The following is a 25,148-nucleotide window of genomic DNA, read 5'->3' as shown; positions in this document are numbered from 1 at the left end:
CGCTGTGAATAATCTGTGTAAAAGTATGCAGAAAATGTTTTGAAAATCTTAAACGGCGTTCTATGCCACTAAGCATCACGATTTGCGACCTAAAAGGTAAAGGAAATAAAAAATGTATTAAAAAAACAAAAAAATTACAGTACAGAGAGCGGAGTCGAACGGCCGACCTTCCATACGCAACACGTGCCTCTAATCCACTGCGCCATAGCGGCGATGTCAAGCCGTCGTTCTGAATGAATATTTATAACCTGCCTTAATGGTAGCTGCTACCTGCCGGTGGGCGGTGCTGTCATCGCTGGCTGTACCGGCTGCATTTGGCGAACACGCGCCCTGGAATAGGGGCAACCGACCGTTGCGGATGGACTCATCTGACCACATAAAAAAAAAACACTTGTGCTAGAGCCAAATAAAGTTGTCCTATCCTATCCTAAGTGGTACGGGAATACAAGGAATAGGCAAACACTGGATAGAGAATAGATACAGCTCCACAAGGGTAATCTATATGCATACAAATATTCACAAAACAAATCGTCGCTCCCTTCACACATGTCAGACAAATAATGCAAACATGCATAAGTACACATTATATACACTATATACACAAGCACATCTAACATTGCGTTATACAGCAGTCACAATGAATGAGTACTGAGCATGCAGACGTCTACAAAGCAACCAACACAGGTTCCACATCTGACCGCAGGGCTCAGACAAAAATGTAGCCATGTTATTGGCGTTGATCATAGCCATAGCTTAAAAAATGAAAGCTCAAGAAAGCACCATGGCATTACTCCTGATAAAAGGATCATATTGAGAAAGTGTGTACACCAGTGCTTCTTATTGCCCTTGTACAGACACGAGATTGCTGTGATGAACTCTACACTTTACAACACAGACTGCCACGGTGGCTCAGTGGTTATGGTGCTCGGCTGCTGACCCGAAAGCTGCAGGTTCGATCTCAGCCGTGGCGGTAGAATTTCGATGGGGGCAAAATTCTAGAGGCCCGTGTACTGTGCGATGTCAGTGCACATTAAAGAGCCCCAGGTGGTCGAAGTTATTAGGGAGCCCTTCACTACGGCGTCTCTCATAGCCAGAGTTGCTGTGGGACGTTAAACCCCCAATAAACCTTTCCGAAAACCTTGCTGCACACGTGACAAAATGTTATTTTCAGCTAGATAGAAACTATGTGTTCAAGTAACTTGTAACAGGAAGAGGTGATAGAAATTGGTCGATAGCTAGAGTTAGGTTATCCCCCTTTAACTGGTACGATGCCGGCCATCCACCAGTACATCACCTGAAAGTATAAAACCCAAGAGAGAGATCTTCGTTAAAAAGGTTTAGGGGGGTTTAACATCCCAAAGCGACTCAGGCTATGAGGGATGCCACAGTGAAGGGGCTCTGGAAATTTAGACCACCTGGAGTTCTCTTAACATGCGATGACACTGCACAGTAGATGGGCCTCTAGAATTTCGCCCCATCGAAATTTTATTGTTAAAAAGATCTTATTATGGCCGCAACCCGGCAGATGCACGCTGCCATGGTACAGCACCGGCAGCACTAGAAAAATAAGAGCAAAAAATGTCTCGCGCTTCAGCTGCTGCCCTAGAGAAATTATGGCCAGCAGGAGGCTGCAGGCCCAGCATTGCTGAGCCTCCATCAGCTGCCAGCGTAGAGCGCCATTGTCCTTCGGTTACGTTACCGAAGTGGTCCTCGTGGTCCACGTATTGCCCATCACTGTAGTAGGCGTCCTCGGTGAGGAAGTTGTGCAATGCACATGTTGCCAACACCACAAAATCCGCATTTTCCGGCTTAAGGTTGATGACACGCCGAAAAATGCGGAAACGCGATGCCATCACTCCAAATGCACTTTCGATGCACCTCCTGAAAATAAATAGCATATATGAATAGATGTTCTGAGAACAGCATTTCAGACCATAATTTACCTTGCCCGGCTCAGGCGATAATTGAAGACCCTTTTTTCTTCTTCCTGGCACCTGCCAGAGTAGGGCCTGAGGAAATCAGGTCGAAGTTGAAAGGCTTCGTCCCCAATAAATACGTGGGGTGCGACAACTGCAGAGCCGGGAAGTTTCTTGGGGGCTGGCAGGCCAAGAACACCTTGCTCCAGGCACTTTCCGAACCTGCATGCACTCAGTGTGCCGCCGTCACTCTGCCGACCGTAGCCACCGACGTCAACCATAATAAATTTCAGGTTGCTGTCGGCAACCGCCATCAGTACAATGGAGTATGTGCCCTGCAAGGAACCAAAACAATAAGCATTCTTGCTGTAACCTAACAAAGCACTGGTAGTACCTTGTAGTTGTAGTACAGGCTTCCATAAATGGGTGGCGCCTGTATTTGTACATGCTTTCCGTCCACTGCGCCCACGCAGTGGGGAAAATTCCACTTTTGGTGGAAACCATTCGCGATTTCGCACCACTTTTCAGTTGTTGGCATCTGAAATAAAAATTTGCCATGCCATCAGATGCACATTTATGAGCGGGGGTGGTGTAAGAGATCAGATTGTTACATGGAGGCAGTGATGGTATATTTATAAATTCAAGTGCTAATGGAGATTTCAAGGGTATATTGAACACAGACCTCGAGTTAACACAGCAAGACTAAACATTTTTCTTGCACCAGCATTATAACGACACTGTTCATCTGCATTACACAAGTCCATTAATGCTGCTTTATTTAATGCTTTCAGTGTATCTTAATATTTGTATTTTTTAAAAAAGTGAATAGACATGCAATGCGTAAACACTCGTAGCTGCATAGGCTTCTGACACTTCCCGTACTAGCACTGTAGAACTCAAAACAAAACTGCTGTAAGAGACTAAACAAAAGCAGAGTAGACAGGACGAGCATTACATTCCGGTTTCTCAGTTAAAAGCCTACGCTCATCTGGCACTCTTTAGTTTGTTTTTATTCACACCATGCCCACTGACCCCTCATCACACATTCCTGGGAGCTTTTGTACAACTGGAACCACTGAATTATGTCTGCAGTCATTACGTGCCAATTTCCTCACGAAATGAAGGAAGAAAGCATGGGTCATGTGGCCATCATCCCCCCAAAAAATGCATGCATGATCACTAAAGCATGTACAGTCTTCAGGTATACATGCCATAAAGCATACCTTTAAGCAGAGAGGCTGCAACACCTTCCACAGGAGCCGACATGTGAAGTGAATGATCCCGGCTACTGTGGAGATGCCTACCCTGAAGGACAAGGCCACCTCCTGCATATGCATCCCCGATGCCAAGTACCTAAAAGACAAAAGTGGAAGAGAAGGTGAAGAAAGTTAATGCAAGATTTATGGCACTGAGCAGTCCCTCCAAATTTAGAAAAACTTTCCACATTCTTTTTCTCAAAACTGTGTCGCTCCAATTAAATAGTTAGCCTACCGAAGCGATTGTCAAAAACACAGTTTTTGCCCCGATATTGCAGCTCAGTTTTACGAATGTCTCTTACGAAGGTAAGAGACATGACCGCTTGCCCGTTCTGTATGTGCGGTGACTTTTCAGACTTCCAAGTCCACAACCACTGATTGCAGAAATGACAGAATTATTGGGATGAGAACAAGAATCTGACATCATAAATCGGCCGCAGACGTATAGACACCCCACGAACTTGCACGCAGTAAAGCCACTAACCTGAGGGTGATCGCGAGCCTCATTCGTGAAGGAAGTGGCTCACGTGTCACGTAATCTTTTGTGAGTGCATCCTCCAACAGCGCATGGAGTTCCTCGAAACGCTCCGGCGTCATCCGGTAGAACTTCCGAAAGTAATCTCGGTCTCCCGAGATCAGGAGTGGCATCTGCACACCACGATTATGGCTAGACTCAGCAAGCAGCAAATATGCGGAAAAACACACAAGGCGACATTAAAAGTTCTCAACTCACGGCTGTGTAAAATTCAGACTCCGCCTTCCTGTTTTCCCAGACTGGCCGCACCCACCAACGCCTCGGTGTCGGCAGGCCCTCCAACAACTTCTTCTTCTCGAGGAGGCAGTACTCCTCGAGCAACAGGAGCCGGCGATTTTCGGCATCGAAGGAAGCGGAAAGCGCCGGCGTGTCGACGTCTTCCGCTTCACAGACGCTGTCTGGGTCCATGGCAATCAGCAACTTTTTTTTCTCGAGGAGGTAGTACTCCTCGAGTATCAAAAGGCGCACGCCTTCGGGGTCGTATATTCCGACTGTCGCCATTGCCAAATTGAGGAGAGAGCCCGAGCAGCGCGAGCCCAAGCGTTATATCGACGCCTTGGTGGCCCGCGCTATTTTCACGTCTCAATGGTTTCATTCAGCGCACCACCGTACTTCTCGAATAATTCAAAACTGTTTACTTTACTAAAAAGATAAGAAATGTTACCTGGTATCTAAAAGTACGCATGAATAATATAACATAAACACATTCCATGTTTCATTATAGTCGTGTTTATTCACGGGTTGCATGAGCAGACATCTAGCAACCCTGCTTGTCACGCCGACCGAATTCGTTGAGTACGCGTTGCATGTGAAGCCACTGCCCGAAAATCGCACTGCGGCGTCACCGACTAGGACGACTATTTTCGTTCTAGTCGCAGCATGTGAAACGGGCCGAAGCCGGACCTCTCGCTTCGGACTGAATTCTCGTTGTTGCTGCCTTTTTCAGTGCGTTCACTGGCCATAAATGGGGCGCCTGTCTTTCGCTTCGTCTCATCTCGCCTATAAGAAAACATATAAGAGATAAATTTGCTTTATTTTGATAATTAGAGTGAAGATTCTGCCGCTCTTAGGCTTAAGTGGAGAGTCGGTTTGTTTACAGCATTGGTTCCCGTCCTGACGACCAGATGGCGCCACTATAGGCTGAGTTTATTTTTGCGTGTCTGCTAGCATACGCTGAACTAAAAGTGGGAATGTGCCTGCGTTTTGCGTACGTGTAACTATAAATATTCATGTGATTTACAGAAAAAGCAAGCGGTGCGCCTTCTACAGTTTACTAGAACAAAACGTGCGTTTCTCTGACATTGGGGCATACAAATGGTACGTAGTATATTCACTTATGCTTCTACAAAAAGACTACCACTTTCTTGAACAAAATGAACGTTTGGGGTCGCCACCATGCTTTTTTACGCGACTTTTAACGCCGAAATAAAATATAAATTCCTGCCTAAACCGGGCGCAGACCCTTCGTTATTGATGTTATAGGGTGCCAACTACCAGAATGTGCCATTATTTATACACTCATCTCGGTGAGTAGACTGACCCTTTAATGGGAAGATTACGGATGTGTGTCCCAAGCTTGCCACATTTGAAGAGTCACATTTAAGAAATTTTCCGAATATAACCCATTGCTCTGCTGATGTATCATCAGCCACAATAAAATATGCGTGCTATGTATCAAATTGTTTTTGGTTTTATTGCATCGCGCGGAGTGAAAAAAGCACGCATGCACCATATATGCGAATATTCGAGGAAGATCCGCCATTGGACGTACTCAACTGGACGTCCGTCGGCGGGCGAACCGTATACCTTTGGCCACCTTTCGGACGGCCGACGGACGTCTACCGGCTGATTGCGGATATTCACCGGACGTACAGAACATCCGAAACACACCTCTGTCGGCCGTCCGAAGGATATCGGTGGTTGCTTGGGCGCTTCGAATGCCAAAGGCCTTGGTTCGATTCCCAGCCTCGACGCAGTTTCGTTTTAAGTAGTGACGCCGAAACGCGGACAAATCTGCCGACACGGCTGCTAATATGACAGTATGAGGCATTAAAAAAGTCTTTGGCCTTAAAACTTTGGAAGCATTTCCCTCGACAGCTGTGACCTCAACAACTTTCACGGAACTTTCATCATACCATCTTCCAACCAGCCTCAAGTTGCGACCCTTGAAGAAATCGTCCGCGAAGAAGTGCATGCATATGCGCTTGGCTGCTCGTCGTCTTCACCTCCAGGTGCAGCTCCAGCGTTATAACCTACGCCGCTGCAGTACGCAGTCCTCAGCCCCAACGACACAGCCGAAGTCCTCCTCTTCAGCGTCAACCAGCTGTTCCCGAACGCCGCCCCGTGACCCCGACCGGCAAACCTACGAGCGACGCTCAAGCCCCACGAAATGCGACGCCTGGAGGACAACCGCCCGCTGTGCTTCCATTGTCGGCCATATTCTTCGTCACTGCCTGTATCGGTCTTCGTGGCTTTACCGTTGTCGTACCTCGACCTCGCTTCGGCCAACGTCCGCAAGAAATCGGCGAGTTTGCGCCAAACCGCCTTTCTTCCAGCACCTGTAGGGGGTGCTGGGATACCTTCTTCGTACCGCGGCTGCGTAGCTGCGGCGACGCGAAACGCAAGTCTGATGGCGATGGTGAGCGGGAAAGGCGGTTCGGCGCATACCCCCCCCCCCCCCCCCCCCCCACAGGTACTCGTAGATTTCTTCCGCACGTTGGTCGAAGCGTGGTTGAGGTACGTCAACGGCTCACGAGCGAAACGCCGAAGATCTGCTCCCACTGCTCCCATGGCTAGGGTGGCTAGACTACCCTACCATGGCAGTGACGGACGGCCGGGCCTCGGAAGGAAAAACGGTGGCGGAGCAAGCCCGTTGAAGCTCATGGTGGGCGGATCCGGATGGTGCAGCGGGGCGTGGGGGTACGTTCACAGCATCCTCGTCGCCAATGTTATATTTTCGAAGGTGGAAGTCACACTCCAGCCGTCCCGAGCCCAAAGCTATAATACAGACATTCTTAACTGCTACAGAGGGATCAGACGAAAATACCCGCCCCCACACAAACAACTCAATAGAGACGACGCCGTAGCACGGCGACAGACAAATGGGAACATTCCCGTGCTAAACATCCTAAGTAAAATCTACCCCACGCAGTACAAGAGCGAGTGCCCGTGGTGTGGAGACAAACCAACCCTATACCATACCACATGGGCTTGCCAGAAAATAGACGAGATACCCATAATAGAAAACCCGAGTGCAGAACAGTGGGAGAGGATATGCTATCCAGCGACATCCTGAAAGTCCAACAAGGACTAGTCCTTGGGCAAAGCGGTAGGGCAAAGCGGTCGTTGCCGGTCGTTGCAAAATATAGGGCAAAGCGGTCGTTGCCTCAATGAACGCCTAAGAGAACATGCTAGGTCCCTCAGATCAGACAAAAGTAAGAATCTGCCTAAGCATTGCTCAAGTTGCGGTTGTCATCCGCTTTTCGGGAAAACTGAAGTTCTTGGCCGCTCTAAAGAACAGCTAGCAAGAAAGGTTCTTGAAGCTTCATTCATTCATAAGCTGGGAAGAGATCAGTGCATCAGTGAAACGTCGGTAGTTCTGCTTCGAAAGGAATCCATCTTTCTAAATTTTAAGTAGTCGCTTTCGCGTTCCCGCTCGAAGGTTTGGCACGGGGTGGTCCAGCTCTTGTCATGGTGATTAGGTCGTGTTCGAGTCGTGCTAGGTCAGGTTTATCTTTCCGCTTCATCTAATCAGTTGTCGCTGGGCATGCGCGTTTGGTTCCTCGAGCTCGGGGATTCGCTTCATAATTTTTCAGTTGTAAGTTAGCGCTGGTCCTGTGTCTTGTGTCTCTCTCGTTCCTGTCTTTTTTCGCGCTACGCCTCCCTTAAACATGATTTACCAACTGGCTCAGAACACCACCCTGCTCAAGGACTAGTAAGGCGTGCACGCAGGGCAGCTACCCTCAGCGGAGCCCTGGACTAGGGGAACCGACCGTGATGATAAGATGGAAGACTCCATCTGAAGCCGCAAAAAACATTGCAAAATAGAGCAGATAAACGTTTTCCACCACCACCACCACCGATGCACACACAACACGTTTATTTATTTATTTTTATTTATTTATTTATTCAATACTGCAGGCCTTTACGGCCCAAGCAGGAGGGGCATACAAATGCCATAAGTGTACAGAACGAAGATAGCAAATAATAATTTCAAAACACTTGTTCTATGGGCAATAGAACATGAGCAAAACAAGGACTAAACGAAATGCAAACCGAGCTCTTCATTTGGGAAAGCCAAACATAAACAAACAGAAGTAAGCCAATGAATGAAATATGCAAAAATGAAATGTCAAACTTGCAGCAAGGCAAAAACACGATCAGTTTGGGCAACCTAAAAGCAGACAAGAAAAAATATTCAAGAGGAATTCAAGGTTTCAATTGAATCAATGCTGGTTAGAAGAGGCAGAGGTAAGTTGTTCCAATCTGTTATCGTGCGAGGAAAAAAATATTTAAAAACATTAGTTCTGGTGCTGTATGGCGTTAGAGAGTCATCGTGTCGATGTCGTGTTCGGTGTGCCGTAAGTAGTGTTATGTACGGATCAGGATCGAGTTAGAGCAAGAAGGTTATTTTTAAGAAGGAACATAAATTTTAAGCGCTGAGTTTTTCTTCTCAGTTCCAGTGTCGGTATTCCATGTTGTTTCAATAGTGCTGTCGGGGAATCAGTTGTACGGTACTTAGAAAAAATAAACCTGACTGCCTTACGCTGGATTCTTTTGAGAGCGTCAATGTTAGTTTTGGTATAAGGGTCCCATACTACGCATGCATATTCAAGTTTTGGTCTTATTAATGATGTATAAGCTAAAAGTTTAGTTTCGGCGGGGGCGTGTTTCAATTTATGACGGAGAAGGCAGTTTCCGAAAAGCTGTGTCACATACGTTAGTTATGTGAGTGTTCCAGTTTAGGCTGTTTGTTAGTGTGACGCCAAGATATTTATACTCGCTGACTTCGGTTAATGGTTCTGTCCCGAGGGCGTAGGGAAAAGAAAGGTTATTAAGTTTCTTGGTTATTTTCATATACACTGTTTTGTCAGCGTTCAATTGCATATCCCAACAGTGACACCAGGAAAGAATGTTTTGTAGATTATTATTAAGAGTTATCTGGTCGTCCTCGGTTGACACTTCCCTGAACAGCACGCAGTCGTCTGCAAACAATCGTATTAGGACGGGTTCGGTAATAACGCTCAAAATGTCATTAATATATATTAAAAACAACAATGGTCCTAGCACACTGCCCTGAGGGACGCCGGAAGTAACTGGAAGTTCATGGGAGTAGTAAGTATCAATATTAACAATATATATATATATATATATATATATATATATATATATATATATATATATATATATTTTTTTTTTCTTCTGCTTTTCTAATTAATTTTCTTTAACCGATAACACATTCAGTAATATTCTAAATTGATCATCACCACAAAATAAATAAAAAAAAATTCCCTGTGCCCCTTGGTTTCTGTGGCTGTTGGCTTCTGTCATATATATATATATATATATATATATATATATATATAACACAGAAGCGCCCCCTGGGGAATAAAGAATTGAAAATGAAACCGAAACTGAATACAACATTGACAACCTCGACCACGACGCGAAGCGTCTTCGAAACGACGCCGCCACCCAGAAAAGCTTCGACGACGCGCCCTACCCACGTTTCATGTACACAACAAAGCCGTGACCCGACGCCGAGGACTACGTGAAAGGCAGAAGGCAGGACATCCGACTTAGAAGAGGTTATCGACGGCCGGAAAGTTACCGCTCTAGTCGACAAGGAGCCGATTACTCGGTGATAAATGGAACATTTGCTGCGCAGCTGAGGAAAGTCACGACCGCTTGGGATGGCCCATAAATTCGCACCGCAGGGGGTCACCTCGTTATGCCATCGGGACGATGTACAGTGCGACTGACTGTAGGGACATACACCTATTCTGCGACCGCGAAGTGATCTTGGGCATGGATTCCCTTTATGAGCATCAGGCGATCATCGACCTGTGATCCAAGCTGGTCACGTTTTCGACGGACGAGGCAATCCCTTCGATGAGAACTCTGGAACATCACGTTGCCCTAGTGATCGTTCCACCCCGCTCAAGTGTCAAGTTGCTTCTAGACCGAGGAATCGGCATCGCAAGAGGCATAGCACATTTCCGCAATGGCCAACCTGAAGTACTGCTGACTAACTTCAGCAATGAGTACGGGCACGTTAACAGAGGAAGGACGATTCCTTTATTCGACGAAATATCCGACGTAAGACTTCGTCCTTGTCGACCCATCCGCAGAAGATTCGCCGCACCAAGAGAACTCGCCCAGTTTCGACATCCTGTCCCTGCCCCGTAACAGACAAGACCAGATCAGCAATCTGCTTCGAAGCTACAGCGAGTGCTTTTCGTCATCGCCGAAGGTCCGACAAACGCCGATTGCAAAGCATCGTACTGTAACCGACCAGCACGCCCGACCTCTCTGCCAAAGCCCCTGCCGTGCGTCGCCGCGAGAACGACAAGCCATCCGGGACCAAGTGGAAGAAATGCTTCGCTACGACGTCATCCAGCCGTCGAAGAGCCCTGGGCCCTGGGCGGCACCCGTTGTTCTAGTGAGGAAGATGACGCACTTCGATTCTGCGTACATTACCGCCAATAGACCCTTTATAAAATTCAGTCTGGCAACTCGGCAGGCACCATCATCAGCAACTTCGGTCAGTGTCGTTAGAGTGTACTGTATGTTTTGAGTGGAAGGAGTGGAGACCGGTTCTATTGTTACCCGCGGCCCCCGCTTGAGTAGAAAGTTGTGGCGGCGCTGTCGTCGCCCGCACTTGAAGAGCCTTGCTAGCTGGGAGTGGTAGTTGGGCTTGCTTCTGCAGTTCTTGCTATCGAGAAATCCCTGCTGGCCTGCCCTTGGCCTGTGATGCCTCCTAAGCGAGGACTAAATCACTGCTACGCGCCAGGAAGCAAGACGGAATATGCTCGAACTGGACACAAGCAGGGTCAAATGTGCCTGAGGTTATGGTTAGCTCGCTTCTATCAGTCAAGGACCAGGCGGCAGGTTCTCACAAGCAGCAGAAACTTATTCATATGCTGATCAACATGGGCTATCTTGATGAAACAGAAAGAGCTCTTAACAACAAAGAAGCTATGACAGAACATTTTGATAAGAAGCAGAGGAGTGACTCAAGGCTTTATTGCAGGGTATGTTGCAAGAAAGTGTATCGTGAAAACAAAATGCCGTGTGTGCATGGACCAGCTTTTGTCACCAGCTTCCGATGGCAAAAATTTGAATGCTGCCACGTTTACAAAAGCATGCGATTTTGGTGGCTTGCTCTACCTCGCATTGAGCCTCTTCAAGTTTATCAGTCAGCTTGACGACGTTTTCATAGGCTGTTTTAGCTCTGGAGAACTGCATCACGACAGCATCATGGATATGTGCTTGCTCTTCTGAGCAACACAGGCATGAACCGTATTGGATGCGATCAGCACTTCAAGGAGCTCACCTCAAATTTGACTGGGTTTTATCTTGTGGCCAGAATGCATTTTTTTTGTCAAAGGTCTCACCCGAAGGAAAGCACAGCAGCATTTAAAGGGTTCCTGAAAAGGTGCCATGTAGGCAAAGAGAAGTCAAAATACTGATACTGATAGACATTGAACAATCCATCATCCCACCGCAAAAATTTTTGATGTACCTTGTGTGGAACCAGAGATAATGACTATTAAAAATGACCACTAGCCTTTTCCCTCTCAACTCGTACACCGGAGCGAACCATAAAAAAATAAAGATTACAGGCTGGGACCATGCTCCACCCACAAATACGTCATCGACGAGATCGGTTTGTTTACTTCCGGTTGACGCGCTCTTTCGCTCGCTCGCTTTCCAGCTGTCTGCTGCGTTCACCTGTGTCTCGCAACTGTCGCGGCGGCTTCTCTCGAACTATGGACCCCGAGCTGAAGGAACGACTTTTGCGGATGAGTGCCGAAATGGGATTTCAGCCTTAAGGCGGGGACACATGTGCGAAAAAGTGTGTGCAATTCACTGCGGCGCGCCGTGGCGAACGACGTCGCAACGACCGATCGCAGCTCGTCGCCTGCGTCCAACGTGCTGGATGTCAACGACGAGCCGCGCGCGGCAAACGCAACGACGGGAAGCGGGAGCAATAGAAGTATTTCTAGGGACCCTACCAATGCGAGCGCGTAGAGTGGCAGCGTCATGATGGCGTACAGCGCCCTCCTCAGGGCGCTCGGGGCCGAGCCACGCCGGGCCGGCCTGCCAGCCTTGATGCCGGCCGCCGGCGACTGAAAGACGCGCTAGTATTGTATGTTCTTGTCCATAGCAAGCCGTGGGATAGATGCATGCCAAAAATGCATCCTTTCTGACGATCGCTGGCCAGTACCGAGTTGCTGGTAAAAGTGATGACTGCGATACAAGCAAATTTCATCCCTCAGCCGCGCTTTGGTGCTGCTTCTGCTTGGTGCGGTTCGCCTGCCGTGTGCTAGCTCCGTTGCTGAAGGCGTCGTGGAAATCGAACATATCTTTTATTATGCCTCGCCGCGGTGGCTCAGTGGTTACGGCGCTCGGCTGCTGACCCGAAAGACGCGGGTTCGATCACGGCCGCGGCGGCTGAATTTCTTGAAGGCAAAATTCTAGAGGCCCGTGTGCTGTGCGATGTCAGTGCACGTTAAAGAACCCCAGGTGGTCGAAATTTCCGGAGCCCTTCACTACGGCGTCTCTCAGCCTCAGTCGCTTTGGGACGTTAAACCCAAATAAAGCAAAGCAATAAAGCAAAGCATATCTTTTATTATGGGACGAGTTCGCAGTAAAGCGATGTGAATAGTAGGCCTCTTATTATAGCGCAGGCGACTTCCGAAGTGCCGTCAGCTGCGGCTTCGATGCGAAACCAGATAGGCCTAGCGACGACTAGGGCAGCCTGAGACCAGCGCGCAGTTCGCCGCGCGGCGTTGCTGCAGGCGGTGTCGTTGCCGAAAGATCCACTTTTGCACAGGCATATTGTCGTTGCTCGAATCTAGGAAACATCCTCTCTGGTATTATGGCTGTTTTGCATTTTCTTGTGCGAACGTGAGGTACGCCGAGCATGCCGGCCGGCCAGCCTGGATCCCGTCTGCCGGCGTCATAAAAACGAGCTAAAGTGTGTTCTTGACGTAAGTAATAAACCCTGGGATAAGAAATGTGAAAAATGTGTCATTTTGGAGGATCGATGACCAATACTGAGCTGCTGGTAAAGGTAACGACTGTGATACGAGCAAACTTCTTGCCACAACCGCCTCGCAGCTGCCGCTGGCCGGACGTTGGGGTCCGGATCGCCTAGCGCCCGCTCGCCTCGCTGCTGAAGGCGTCGCGAAAAGTGACCATACTATTATTTTATTGTGAGGTGATGTTGTTGACTGTAAAGCGATGTGTAGAGTAAGCCTTTTATTGCAGCTCAGGCGAATTCCGAAGCGCCGGCCGCTACGGCTTCGATGCGAAAGAGGCTATAGGCCCAGCGACGACCACGGCAGCCAGGCAGCAGCAGAGCTCGTCGCCATGGGCGTCCGGAAGGGGGGGCAAGGGGGGGCGGCTGCACCCCCCTGGAAAATCACTCACTCGAACCGTGAGTGATGGCCGCACGCCAGGGGCGGTGGTGCGCTCAGCCAAAAGGCTAAAAGCAGCCCCGCTTCCACGCTTTGGGTCACATCTGCGAAATGCCGCGTCCGGGCGGGCGTCGTTCCGCCGTTTTCAAACCACGCCATCGTTAGCTCTACTAAAAGGCGACCTGTTGCAGACATACAGCGGCACCGGCGAGCATGTGTTTGAGCCTTCTTAACGATCGGTGTCTGTTTCTTTGATCTCTAGAGAGATAGCGGCACGGAGGCAGACAGTGCACAGAGCATCTTGTTTTCGCCTTCGTCGCTCGCTATAATCAGGATACGTTCGTACGCCGGCCACCGATGAATTCTTCAGGAGGGAAGGACAAATCAGCCGTATCCACCCCCGCTTTGTCGGGCTGCTCAGGGTCAAGCGGGCGGTGGGTTGGCGCCGCAGCCGCCGCTCGCTGTCTCCTCCGATCCACGGGAGAGCGCAGTTCGGTAGAAGCGCCGCTTTCAGAATCTTCGGCAAAGGGGATTAGCTGCTTTTGTTCACGGCGACGCAGTCTCCAGAGGCGCCCCCACACCAGCGTTTCTTGCGTCTTCTCCGAAAACCAGCGCCTTTGGTCAACGCAGACCGATGGCGCCTGCCTGGCTCGCCTGTAACCTCTGGCTGGGTCTCAAATCACAACAGCGCCCATGTACTGTGCGTGTCAGTGCACGGTAAAAAGACCCAGACCCAGGTGGTCGACATTATCCGGAACTCTGTACTACTCCGTCCCTCATAGCCTGATGCGTTTTGGGGCTCTGAACCCCATAAAAACACAACAACAAATTTTCCGACCGGAGTGGCGAGTGTTCCTTCCCCTCGGAAGTCGCGCGGCGTTCCTTTCACCCCCCAAAGTGCGCATCCGGGGATATTGCGGCAAGTAAGCCCTTGCACGTGTGCGCGCCTCTGTGTTTGTGCTTCGGTGTTTTTAGTGGCCGGTTGTCAACGAAGGTCAGAACAACCAAGACAGCGGACGAGAAAACGACGAGCGGCGAGCAGTGTGTGTGCGGTTGCTCGACTGTGCGGATGCGCGAGCAAGATGGAGCGAGTTGTATGAAGCGGCGAGCGTGCATTTATCTTGTAAAGAAGTTTTTGTTGTATATATAGTTGTCTTTTGTTTTCAACGTACGCGTTCAACCGTTTTTCCATTCAATGTGTATGATGAGTATGCACCGAGAGCGTGTAGTGAAGCACAGAAATGAATTTATCACCCGTGTAATTACACAATTCGCCCAGAAAAATCCGAGGCGCCTACAGTTGCTGTTCAAGGAAGACTGACTGAGTGACTGTAGTTGCGTGTTTGTGAACATATTGTGCTGTGTGCTGGTCATCAATCCGGGTGAGTCGAGAACCCGTATGCAGCAAGACTGAGCGCTCTTCTCCACGAAGTGATAGTATCTTTTTGTATTTATTAATTTTAATTGTTTTTTCGTTGATAAACTTTAATGTATCTCTCCTAGCCGCGCTTTAATTTGCTGTTTGTAATTTTTCTTTCATGTGCGTATTTTACTTATTTTTTTTTATTTATATATAAATAAATAAATTTACTCCGCAAATAGTGCCTTTTTGCTACGAATATAGCCCCCCCCCCCCCCCCCTCCGGCGCCAACAACCAATGGGCCCCCCCCCCCCTGCAAAAAATTCTGCGGACGCCCTTGCTCGTCGCCCGGAGCGCCCGCGAGCGGTGCCGTTGCCGAAAGCTCGCAACATAAGCAGGCATGCGTTGTCGCTGCTCGAGCAGTCTTTCTGATAACAAGGCGATCTTGTCTTTTCTCGTGATATTTGGACAGCATCCCAAGCAGCGCTCAGGCACTGCTGCACGGCGGTGAAGTGCGACACCGGTTGTGTGCGGAGCTTGGGTAGAGCGGCGCAGCAACGCTCACCGCTCCGTGAGTCCCTGATTGCGACGATCGGTGCGGCGCGTCAGCCAAGTTTATAAGGACACGCCGTTCAGAAATACGGCGCTGAACCCTGACGACGACGACAGCTCGCTCGCTTTCGGCAGACAGTGCCGAAGGGCATGGAGGAAGAAAAACTAGGAGGGACCATGACGTCACAATCTTGAAGCCTAGTCATAAAAAATATAATGGAAAGCATCATGGGAAATAGGCCCTCACGTGACAAGGCAGTGGTAGCTCTTAGCCGGATTTGGTTTCGGTTTCGCTCTCTCGCTGTACGAGCAACTGCGCGACCATCTGCTTGCGTTCACTGACGGCTCCGTGGTGAGCGCAAACTGCTCGCTCGCCGCAGCGGCCACCATCCCCGAGCGACGCGTGCGCTGACTGCGGCGCAGTGGAGACACTGGAGCACATGCTCCTTCGCTGTGCCGCTTCTACAGTGCCGCGTCGCGAGATTCTCGCGGCCTGCAGGGCGCTGGGAATCATCCCGGACAGTCTCGAAGCGCTCCTATGGCCCCGCGGCACTGCACGCACCCGTGATATTCTAGCCTCTATACCCGTGACAGAACAGTGGTGAGCCACTGTGCGCTCATCGAGCAGGCGGGCTTGACTTCCCGCTCGCTCTTCGCCAGGTAGTGCACGCGTGACACGAACGCTCCGTGGGTGCTACCTCCGACGGTATACGCGGCCGGGCGCCCCACCCCGGCCGCTAGTGCAGTGTGCCGCGCGCGCGATTAGTCCGAGACAGGACGCTACGAGCGCGCGGCTATGTATACATACAGTTTACTTCTTTTTGTAAGTGATTGTGCGCAGTGGCCGGGAGACCCCGCGCAGGGGCAGACGTAAAGCCGCCGGCACTCTCTCTCGACAGCGAGAGAGAGAGAAATACTTCACTGCTGAATTTCACGTCGGCACCGCCTATGTGCGCGCGCGTATTCGGCACGACTTGTGCCTCGAGAATAGCGGAGAACGGAGGGCCCATGGGCGGGCCGAAGTCCGCCTGCCCGAGAAATAGAATCTTGCGCAGCGCGCCGGAGCGCTCAACACGTCCGTCCGCCGTGAGCGCTCTGGAAGCCGCTGCGCCCTTTTTTAGAGGCTCGTTTCTTCGCCTACTCTCGAGTTCTCCGCTCATAGCACGCGCTGAAATAAACGCTCCGTATGTGTATAACGACGAAAGGAATTCCTCTCCATTCTCTTTATGAACCACAGTTGAACAGTGACGAGGTCGCGGCCGCACCCTTTGATGAAAAGTTTACCCGCAGTTTTCTACAGTGCACCCAAAAACTCAAGAGTGTAATCAACAGAGACGCGGAGCCTTCAGACAACCTCGAGCTCGGTACGCATTCCGCCAAAGCTGCAACACAGCTAGGCGCTGCGCTACTTCGGAGCACGGACGTTCACTAAAAAGCACAGCTGGCTGGCAGTCTGGTAACTGTAGAGGAGGGCCTATTTCCCATGAGTCAGTGCGCAAAAGGGCCCTCGGTAGCGGCGTCAGAGGAGGATGGCTTGCAGAGGCTGAGCGCACTCCCTCCTAGTTTTCTTACCTCCATGCCGAAGGGCAACATCTTGCCGAACCCTGACTTTGCAACCAACGCCACAGCACGGCCGATCCATTTTGATTGCGCATGCGACGGAGGTCACGACAAAAATCAGTAGTGCGGTGACTCCAAATCGCACCTCGTTTCTCGATTCCATTCGACGGCGGTAACGGCGGCGCCGGCGGAATGACACGAGCGGTACGAGCAGACAACATAAACCGGAAGTGCAGTACTAATTTCTGACACCCAACACACAATAACCGCGTAAACATGCATATAAACGACAACTCTCCTTGCTGAAATGCGAAATGTTTCCGAAAAGAGTAAGAATGTGAAGTATCTAGAGCTTTTAGTTTGTCAAATGCGTGATTTCACATTGGCACCGCGAACCAATGATAGCTCTGCGCTGGTGACGTAAAGAGCCCCACCTCGATGGACACTTCCGAGGCGTACACGCGAAGCGCCTACGCGCACGGGCGTACGCTGGAGCCTGTCTGCGCATGCGCAAGGCGCGACGCGCGAGCAGGCGCGAGCGGGGCCCAGATATCTGTGCATGTCAGATATCGGCGCCTGCGCACGGGCACTCGCGCGCGCGTCGGAAGCGGAAGGCCCATCTCCATGGGCGCATCCGCGGCGCACGAGCGCAGCGCCTACGCGTACCAGCGTACGTCGGAGCCGGTCTGCGCATGCGCGACGCGCAGACGCGAGCTGGCGCTGGCGCTTGGCAAATATCTGTCCATGTCAGATATTCGCGCCTCGCTCGCGCCGGCGCCGGAAGTGACTCGCTGGTTTGCGGTCGGTGTAACCAATCAGAGAACGTAGTTCTCTCGGCATCCGGTACGGCCCTTCGCGCCGTTTGCTTCGCCGAGCCGAGCTGAACGCGGTAGCCGCGACAGGCCATCGAGTTGCATGTGTTTTTCGACGCTTGTCGCGGTGCGGCGCTCGGCGCGTAGGCGCTGCGCTGGTGCGCCTCGGATGTGTCCATGGAGATGGGCCTTAAGGCCCATCTCCATGTCGAAAAACACATGCAACTCGATGGCCTGTCGCGGCTACCGCGTTCAGCTCGGCTCGGCGAAGCAAACGGCGCGAAGGGCCGTACCGGATGCCGAGAGAACTGCGTTCTCTGATTGGTTACACCGACCGCAAACCAGCGAGTCACTTCCGGCGCCGGCGCGAGCGAGGCGCGAATATCTGACATGGACAGATATTTGCCAAGCGCCAGCGCCGGCTCGCGTCGGCGCGTCGCGCATGCGCAGTCCGGCTCCGGCGTACGCTGGTACGCGTAGGCGCTGCGCTGGTGCGCCTCGGATGTGTCCATGGAGATGGGCCTTTATCTGTCCATGTCAGATATTAGCGCCTCGCTCGCTCTGGCGCCGGAAGTGGCCGCTGGTTTGCGGTCGGTGTAACCAATCAGAGAGCGCAGTTGCCTCGGCATCCGGTACGGCCCTTCGCGCCGTTTTCTTCGCGGAGCTGAGCTGAGCTGAGCGCGAGTATCAGCGACAGGAGGCGACAGGCCATCGAGTTGGGTATGCTTTCCGACGCCTGTCGCGGCGCGCCGCTGGGCGCGTAGGCGCTGCGCTCGTGCGCCTCGGACGTGTCCATGGAGGATCACGGGAGTCTCTGTGACTCTTTTATTCATGGCTTGAGCCTCTTTCGGGTTCTCCGAACTTTTATTCGTGGTTTAATTGGTCCTTTCAGCGCCCCCCCAACCCATTTTCTTCACGGCTTGACATTTTTTCAGTCGGTTCGCGAAGGGGAGCGAGCCGGCATGGAGGGACATGCCACTTTCCGATGTCCGTCGCGGCGCGTGCTGGGCGCGCAGGCGCTCCGCCCGTACGCCTCGCCGCTGGTCGCCGCGAGGCTCGGGAGCGGTAGTTTTTGAAAATGTATTATAAATTATCTACTCGCTTTTGATTTATTTTACGCGGCATGAACGTTCAGTGGCCTACGCTCTACATAATGCAGGTATTTTTTTGCCAACCTCAGACACCCCTTTCAGGGACCACTTAAAGTTGAGCCGTGTGCAGAAAATTGAGATGCACAATTTGTTGAGGACTGAGTGGGGCACAGTATATGTAAATAAAATTAGTTGTGTCGTGCATATTCGTGTATTAAGCATGAAATGATTTTAGCTCCCGTTGTCGGCAGTGTGGTGACGCCACGCCGAGACCGAGAGCCATCATCCGGGCACTGAAATCCACTCATCCGGGCTCTGAATTCCACTCATCCGGGCTCTAAAACGAGAACATCCGGGCACCGTACGAGACTTAACGAGATTTAACGAGACTCTCTAAGCCCTCCTATGGGACCGGCATACAAACGCCGGTTGCTCTCCAAACGAGTCACAAAAAATAACTGCTGCCAGTGTCTTCTCAATGGTTATCAAGATATCAGTCGAGCTGTGCATTTGATAATGCACGGAATTATAATTTCCGATTTCTAATTACGCGTGCAAAAAGCGCATACATGCCACAATACACTTCGTTGTCATACGTGATCTGTTAGGGGCTTTGAGAGAAGGCCGCTTAGAGAAAGAGGGGAGCTCCAGGGCGAGAAGGGCTTTCGGCTGAAAAACTGCTCTCGCGCGCTCCCCAAGGATGGCGCTGCGGTCCTACACTCACGCATGTAAAAGACCGGCCGCAGGGCCTTCATGCCCTTTCCCCCCCCGGCAGGCAGATGCATACACGCTCGCGGAGTATTCGAACGCGCTGCATATACACCATTTTACGAGGAGCGGGCAGGAGAGGGAGAAATACTCTCAAACACGTGCGCTGCGCGACACCCCACTGTTGCCGTCCTCCCCTGGGCTGATAATCCGGCGCGCGGAGCAACGTCCGCGGCTGCTTAGCTACCGGTCAAGCGCGTCTTTGCGTCTGTACAACAAAAGCAGCAATGTTGTACGAAACACCAACGTCTTCTAGACATCATTGTTTTATTGTCGGTTGCGGAAATAGTCGACGAAAGTAGAAAAAAACAAAGTAGAAAACTATTTACGTGCACCATGTTATGTGAAGGTCTCAGCACGTCTGCGGTATCCATTTCTTCACCGCTTTTCCGCCGGTCCCGAGTTGCATTGGCAGTGGGCGTAGTTGAACAAAAAATACTTGCGCCAACAAAAAGCTTAAACGTTAGCGCACTTTGTGAACGAAATGCAGACAGAAACAAACCCACTGCCTGTGCCTAATATCGGGCGCGGAACGAAGCGCAGCGCCTGGGTTACCAAACTATAATCTGTGCATAATTTTAAGAGATCAAGTATTTGGACGGCCTTGGCAAAGTTCTTTTAATTCAGCAGTGCACTATGTTAGGACTTCACAAATTTGGCCACTTCGTTTCGCCGCCCCACATGATCGTCAATATCGGGAGGGTGTGGGGATCGCCACCTGAAAAAAATAAACATGCCGTTAGTGCAAAAATACTAATTTAATTTGCACAACATGGCATGAATAGAAGCGGCGACATGAACTTTTACCGAACTGGAAAGTGAGGAAAAATGCAGCCATGGCAACGTAAGATGAAAAAATACACGGCATGCACAGGACGGTAAACTCTGCCACGCATTGTAATAAATTATTCGACTGAAATCGCATCGAATGCACTGTAAAAAAAATCCACACTATGCATAACCGTGCCAGAGAAACAACAAATGCAGCGACTTGAGCAGTGCCCCGACCCGATTGAGATTGGAATTCTCAACACAGGTGCGGCGATTCTGCCTGTCAGTGTAAGTGGTAATAGCGTTCCATTAGCGTACGAACCTATTAGATCGTGTAACCGCACATTTTCTGGTATTTGTGCACCAGTGAGTACTGGCGGGAGCGGAGAAGGCGAGAATGCGAATTGCTTTCAGTCAACTGGCTTGTATCGCTCGTAGTACGAACAGCCCTACGCAAGCGGCAGGAGGGGCCGAATTTCAATTTCATCGCGCGTATCTCCGCAAACAAACATTCTAATCATCAGAAGTGGATTCGTTTCGGTCATGTACTCGTTGTTTCCAAAATGTTCAGTTTGTAAACGGGGTACTCTATCGCAAGCTCAGCATCTAAACTGTCACACTCGCCATGTCCAAGCAGGCAGCGAAAGCGTTCATAAAAAACTGTGCTCCACGAAAAACTAGATATTCATTGCTCTCCGCGACCTTGTGTTTCAACACATTTTGCTTTCGTTTTTTCTAACATGCAACACCGTGCCGCATTCGCCCTACAGGCAACCGGCGACAAAAAAGCACGCGTGAACTGCGAGCATGGCACTCACCGATGATGATCGTTCGCTGCGTCGAGGAATGGTCGCTTGCTCCCAGTTGGTTATTGCAGGAGCTAATGGCATAGCACACACGAGGATGGACACGAGGCGAACGCCCACCCAAAATTTCTAGGCTTGGCAGGAATAAAACGGGCGAATGACACTTTCAGAGATCGCACGCTGCTTCGTCTGCAGCCCACCGGCTGCAAATTATCAGTCCAAGATGGCGTCGGCGGTAGGCGGCGCTCGAGTAAAACAAACATGGCGGCGCCCAGGTATCGAAACTAAAATCATGTATACCTTCTTCTCAGGCCTGCGTCTCGTCGTGTCCGCGTACGCTTCTGCATCGTCCTGGATTTCAATGCCGCCACCGTCACAGCTGCTTAAGCCGAGCAATGGAGCCTGTGTTAGGCCCGTAAACATTTCATGCGTACTCTACTCTCGGTTACGGGAGAGGCGCAATTTTTTTTTAAGCGGGGGGGGGGGGGGGGGCGGCTACTGCTGCCTTAAGACTGGGTTGCCGTGCACAAAGTTTGCCTGACCTATACTGGCGCTTCTCTCAAGTTCGTGGAAAGTTGGTATTAGATACATGAGCTAGAACTGCACTTTTACATGGTACAGCCTTTGTCAAGAGCTCAGAGCTCACGGGGGTTGCTTCTGTAACACTTTTGGGCGTTACCAAAAATTTTACCTTCAGGAGATATGGAACGCTGGAAATGCATCTACGCGGTGTGGCTCGAAAGCGAATCCCGTCGGCTCCTAATTGTTGACCAAAGCAGTGCTTGCACTGGTGCTGCAAATAAGTCCGTTAGCTCGCCCTTCTAAAGAACTGCGTGCGCTAAAAGACGATAGCGAAGGCGTTCCATGCGACCGCGGCACGCTCTTCGCCGAACCCTGGCTTATTCCCCGTCGTGGGTGTGTGCCATGTCATTAAGGCGACAACGACATCGCAGTCACTGCATTCCGCTAGGCTGTTTCGTAATTCCGTGTCGCAGCGTCGTGCAAACTAAACAATATCGCGGATGTACACGAGGGAGGGAGCTCCTGTGTAAATTTCCAGGCATTTCACTTACTGCTACACATTGTTTTTTGGAGTTTTTTTATGGGGTGCGTGAGGTCCCAGAGTATTTGCATAATTCATTTCACTACAGAGGAACGATGCATTCACTCTAACATCACGCGGGCATTACGCAGTGACTTCCGTGCGCGGCAGCAAACGGCAGGCTGACCGCGAAGACGACTGCAGCGCCACCGCCAACTTCCACGATCACCGGCCCTCTCCGCGGCGGCTGGTAGCGCCACTCTCTAGTACACTAGCGTCGTGCGCAGTCGTGCGCTATATTTTGGGCACCTTTGGTAGGGTGGCACCCTACCTTTGGCTAGAAGACGCGCTGCTATAGTGCTCTGCACAGCCTTTGCACCAGTTTCCCCCGTGTGGCATGTCTGTTCGCGCTTGCGAAAGCGATGGCGGAAAATTTGCAGTGGTCGAGGGACCTTGCTGTCATCCCGGGCGGATTTTCGAAAAGGCTGTTGGACTCCGATTGTCCGGCCGCACCTTTCAGCGAAGCTACAAGCTGGTATAACTGCGATCCGTCGACAGTGCGCGTTGCTGTGCAGGTCGAATCTACTGTAGATAAAGGAGGGCTGACAACACTTGGACCGGACTGGAATACGAGCAGGCGCACTGCAGGGCGAAATGCGTGTGTATCCGGATCACACGCATCTCGATCAGCAGTGCCGGTCACTCGCGTTGTAGCTGTTCGCATGCATAGTTTGCTCACTTCAGATACAGGTGACAGTGCGCAGGAAACACACCGCTGCTGCTGCTGCAGCACTCCGCCTACGTCGCCGTCGTTTGCTGCAGGTTCGCAACGGTGAGAACGACGGCGCTCCTCGCCGCGGCGCATCGTCGTGCTTTTTCGCGCACACATAACTATGAATGGTTGAGACCCGGATGCTAGCAAATTCAAAACATGCGCGCTTGAGCAATGTTTTGATTTTGTGACGCGCCTAAACAGTCGCCAGCATCGGAATGCATGTCCTCGAGTGCACCGAAGGTGGCACCTTTACTTTTGCGCTCACTATACAGCAGAAGGGCTACACGGTAGAAGGAGCTTTTCGCTGCTCTTGCAATACTTACATCATTTATTTCAATGTGAAAACGAACAGTTCACGGACGAGAAGAAAGAAGCATGCAGCTACTCCATGCGCTCCGTGCTCTGGATACACAGCTTGTTTCCGTGCGCGTCTGTTACGCCGCGCTGGCTGCAAATAGGCACACAGCAGCATGCCGGCATCACGACTATAGCTTGGAGCAGAGAGCCAATGTCAAGGGAAATGGCTAGGACACAGAAACAAGAAAATTGCGCTTGTTGTGGATTCGCCGGGTGCCATACTTTTCAATCCGGCCCGAGCGCAGTCCGGCAGGCGTATGCCCAAGTAATGGCGGAGGCACCGCGGTTCGCGCACTACACACCAGATGGCGCTGAATTTTTTAAAGGGTCTATTCAACAACATAACGAAGAAGGACGCCTTCCTCCCCGCATCGAAGACACACTGGACCAGCTGTGTAACGGCAAGTATTTCTCATCGATGGACCTCAAGAGCGGCTACTGGCAAATTGAGGTCGATGAAAGAGATCGTTAGAAGACCGCATTGGTCACTCCAGATGGTCTCTTCGAGATCAAGGTGATGCCGTTTGGTCTCTGTTCCGCATTAGCGACATTTCAGCGAGTAATGGATACGGTGCTGGCAGGCCTGAAGTGGCAGATTTGTCTGGTATATTTAGATGACACCATTGTATTCGTCTCAAACTTTGAAGAGCACCTAAAAGGCTTCAAACAGTACTAGATGCAATGAAGTCTTCCGGCATAACCTTGAAAGCAGAAGAGTGCCACTTAGACTATGAAGAGCTGCTTTTTCTAGGATACATAGTTAGCAAGGAGCGAACGCAACGGCCTACCTCCTGTGGCTGCTATAGTCTGCGCGAAGTTCTTCGGGATTCACACGACGAGCCGGCAGCCGGACATCGTGAGTTTTCTCCCACCCTCCAGCGCATTCAATACAAGCATTACTGGCCCCGATTGTCTGCCGATGTCGCACATTATGTGAAAAACCTGCCGAGATTGTCAGCAATGAAAGACCCCTCCCACACCCGACCAGCAGGATTTCTGAACCCCATTGACCCCCCTCAAGGCCCTTTCAGCAGATCGGCATGGACTTGCTTGGCCCTTTCCCGAAGTCAACATCTGGAAATAAGTGGACAGCGCCCGACTACCTGACCCACTACGCCGAGGCAAAAGCCGAACGGAACTTCTGCTGCTGGGCGGCTGGGCCCTATGGGATTGTCCGCTATCTATGAATCCCTTTCTCTTTGATGTTGCCGTTAAACGCATTCCTGCATTAAAAACTTAGTTTTATTGCTTCAATCGAACTCCATGGCGCTGGAACCTTCCAAGCACTGCTTCCACTCGCAATAGGCATCGTCGAGCGAACCTACCGCAATCAGCATGCGGTCCAAGAAGCAAACCACACCATCGAGTCCTCTGCAGTTGAAATTCCATAATGCATGTACACACACTTGGACAACCCTAGGCGTGCGTTAAATGTAATTTTCGCGAGTCTTTATGCACTTGAATTTGCTCATACCTGGGGGTTAGGTCGAGCACTGTAAACACTTTCCCTCCACAGTAAAGATGGCTTCTACTGGGAGCGGCGGTACGGCATCGGTCATGTCGCTCAAACATGTGTGGATTACCTTGCAGATGCTGCCGCTTGTGATTGCCTATCAAGGAATGAGCTATAGACTACCCGCCTTGCCTGAATCATCGTTCATCATGCAAAGTGACGTCACCGAGGAAAGCTTTTGGAAACAACCCGCCAGGGGCACGTCGTCTGAAACTGGGCTTATAAAGGCGTCCCTGCATGGCTCCGTCTTCAGTGGGAGCGGCGGTACGGCATCGGTCATGTCGCTCAAACATGTGTGGATTACCTTGCAGATGCTGCCGCTTGTGATTGCCTATCAAGGAATGAGCTATAGACTACCCGCCTTGCCTGAATCATCGTTCATCATGCAA

The 25,148-nt window shown here is 50.9% G+C and overlaps 1 protein-coding gene across 1 annotated transcript; it reads right to left on the bottom strand.

Annotated features, from left to right (window-relative positions):
• Nucleotides 1–2,289: 2,289 nt before the first annotated feature.
• LOC149349212 (uncharacterized) lies at nt 2,290–4,586 on the bottom strand. The gene is made up of 4 exons (XM_089575422.1): nt 3,906–4,586; nt 3,657–3,820; nt 3,140–3,269; nt 2,290–2,454 (listed from the first exon to the last, which is right to left on the bottom strand). The coding sequence occupies exons 1-4, from the start codon at nt 4,206–4,208 to the stop codon at nt 2,290–2,292; spliced, it is 762 nt and encodes a 253-aa protein (XP_089431548.1). The 5' UTR covers nt 4,209–4,586.
• Nucleotides 4,587–25,148: the final 20,562 nt, after the last annotated feature.

This window comes from Amblyomma mixtum, chromosome 3 (assembly GCF_055824585.1).
Source record: "Amblyomma mixtum isolate Tamu chromosome 3, ASM5582458v1, whole genome shotgun sequence".
NCBI classification, from domain to species: domain Eukaryota; kingdom Metazoa; phylum Arthropoda; class Arachnida; order Ixodida; family Ixodidae; genus Amblyomma; species Amblyomma mixtum.
This window is presented reverse-complemented; position numbering and strand designations above follow the sequence as displayed.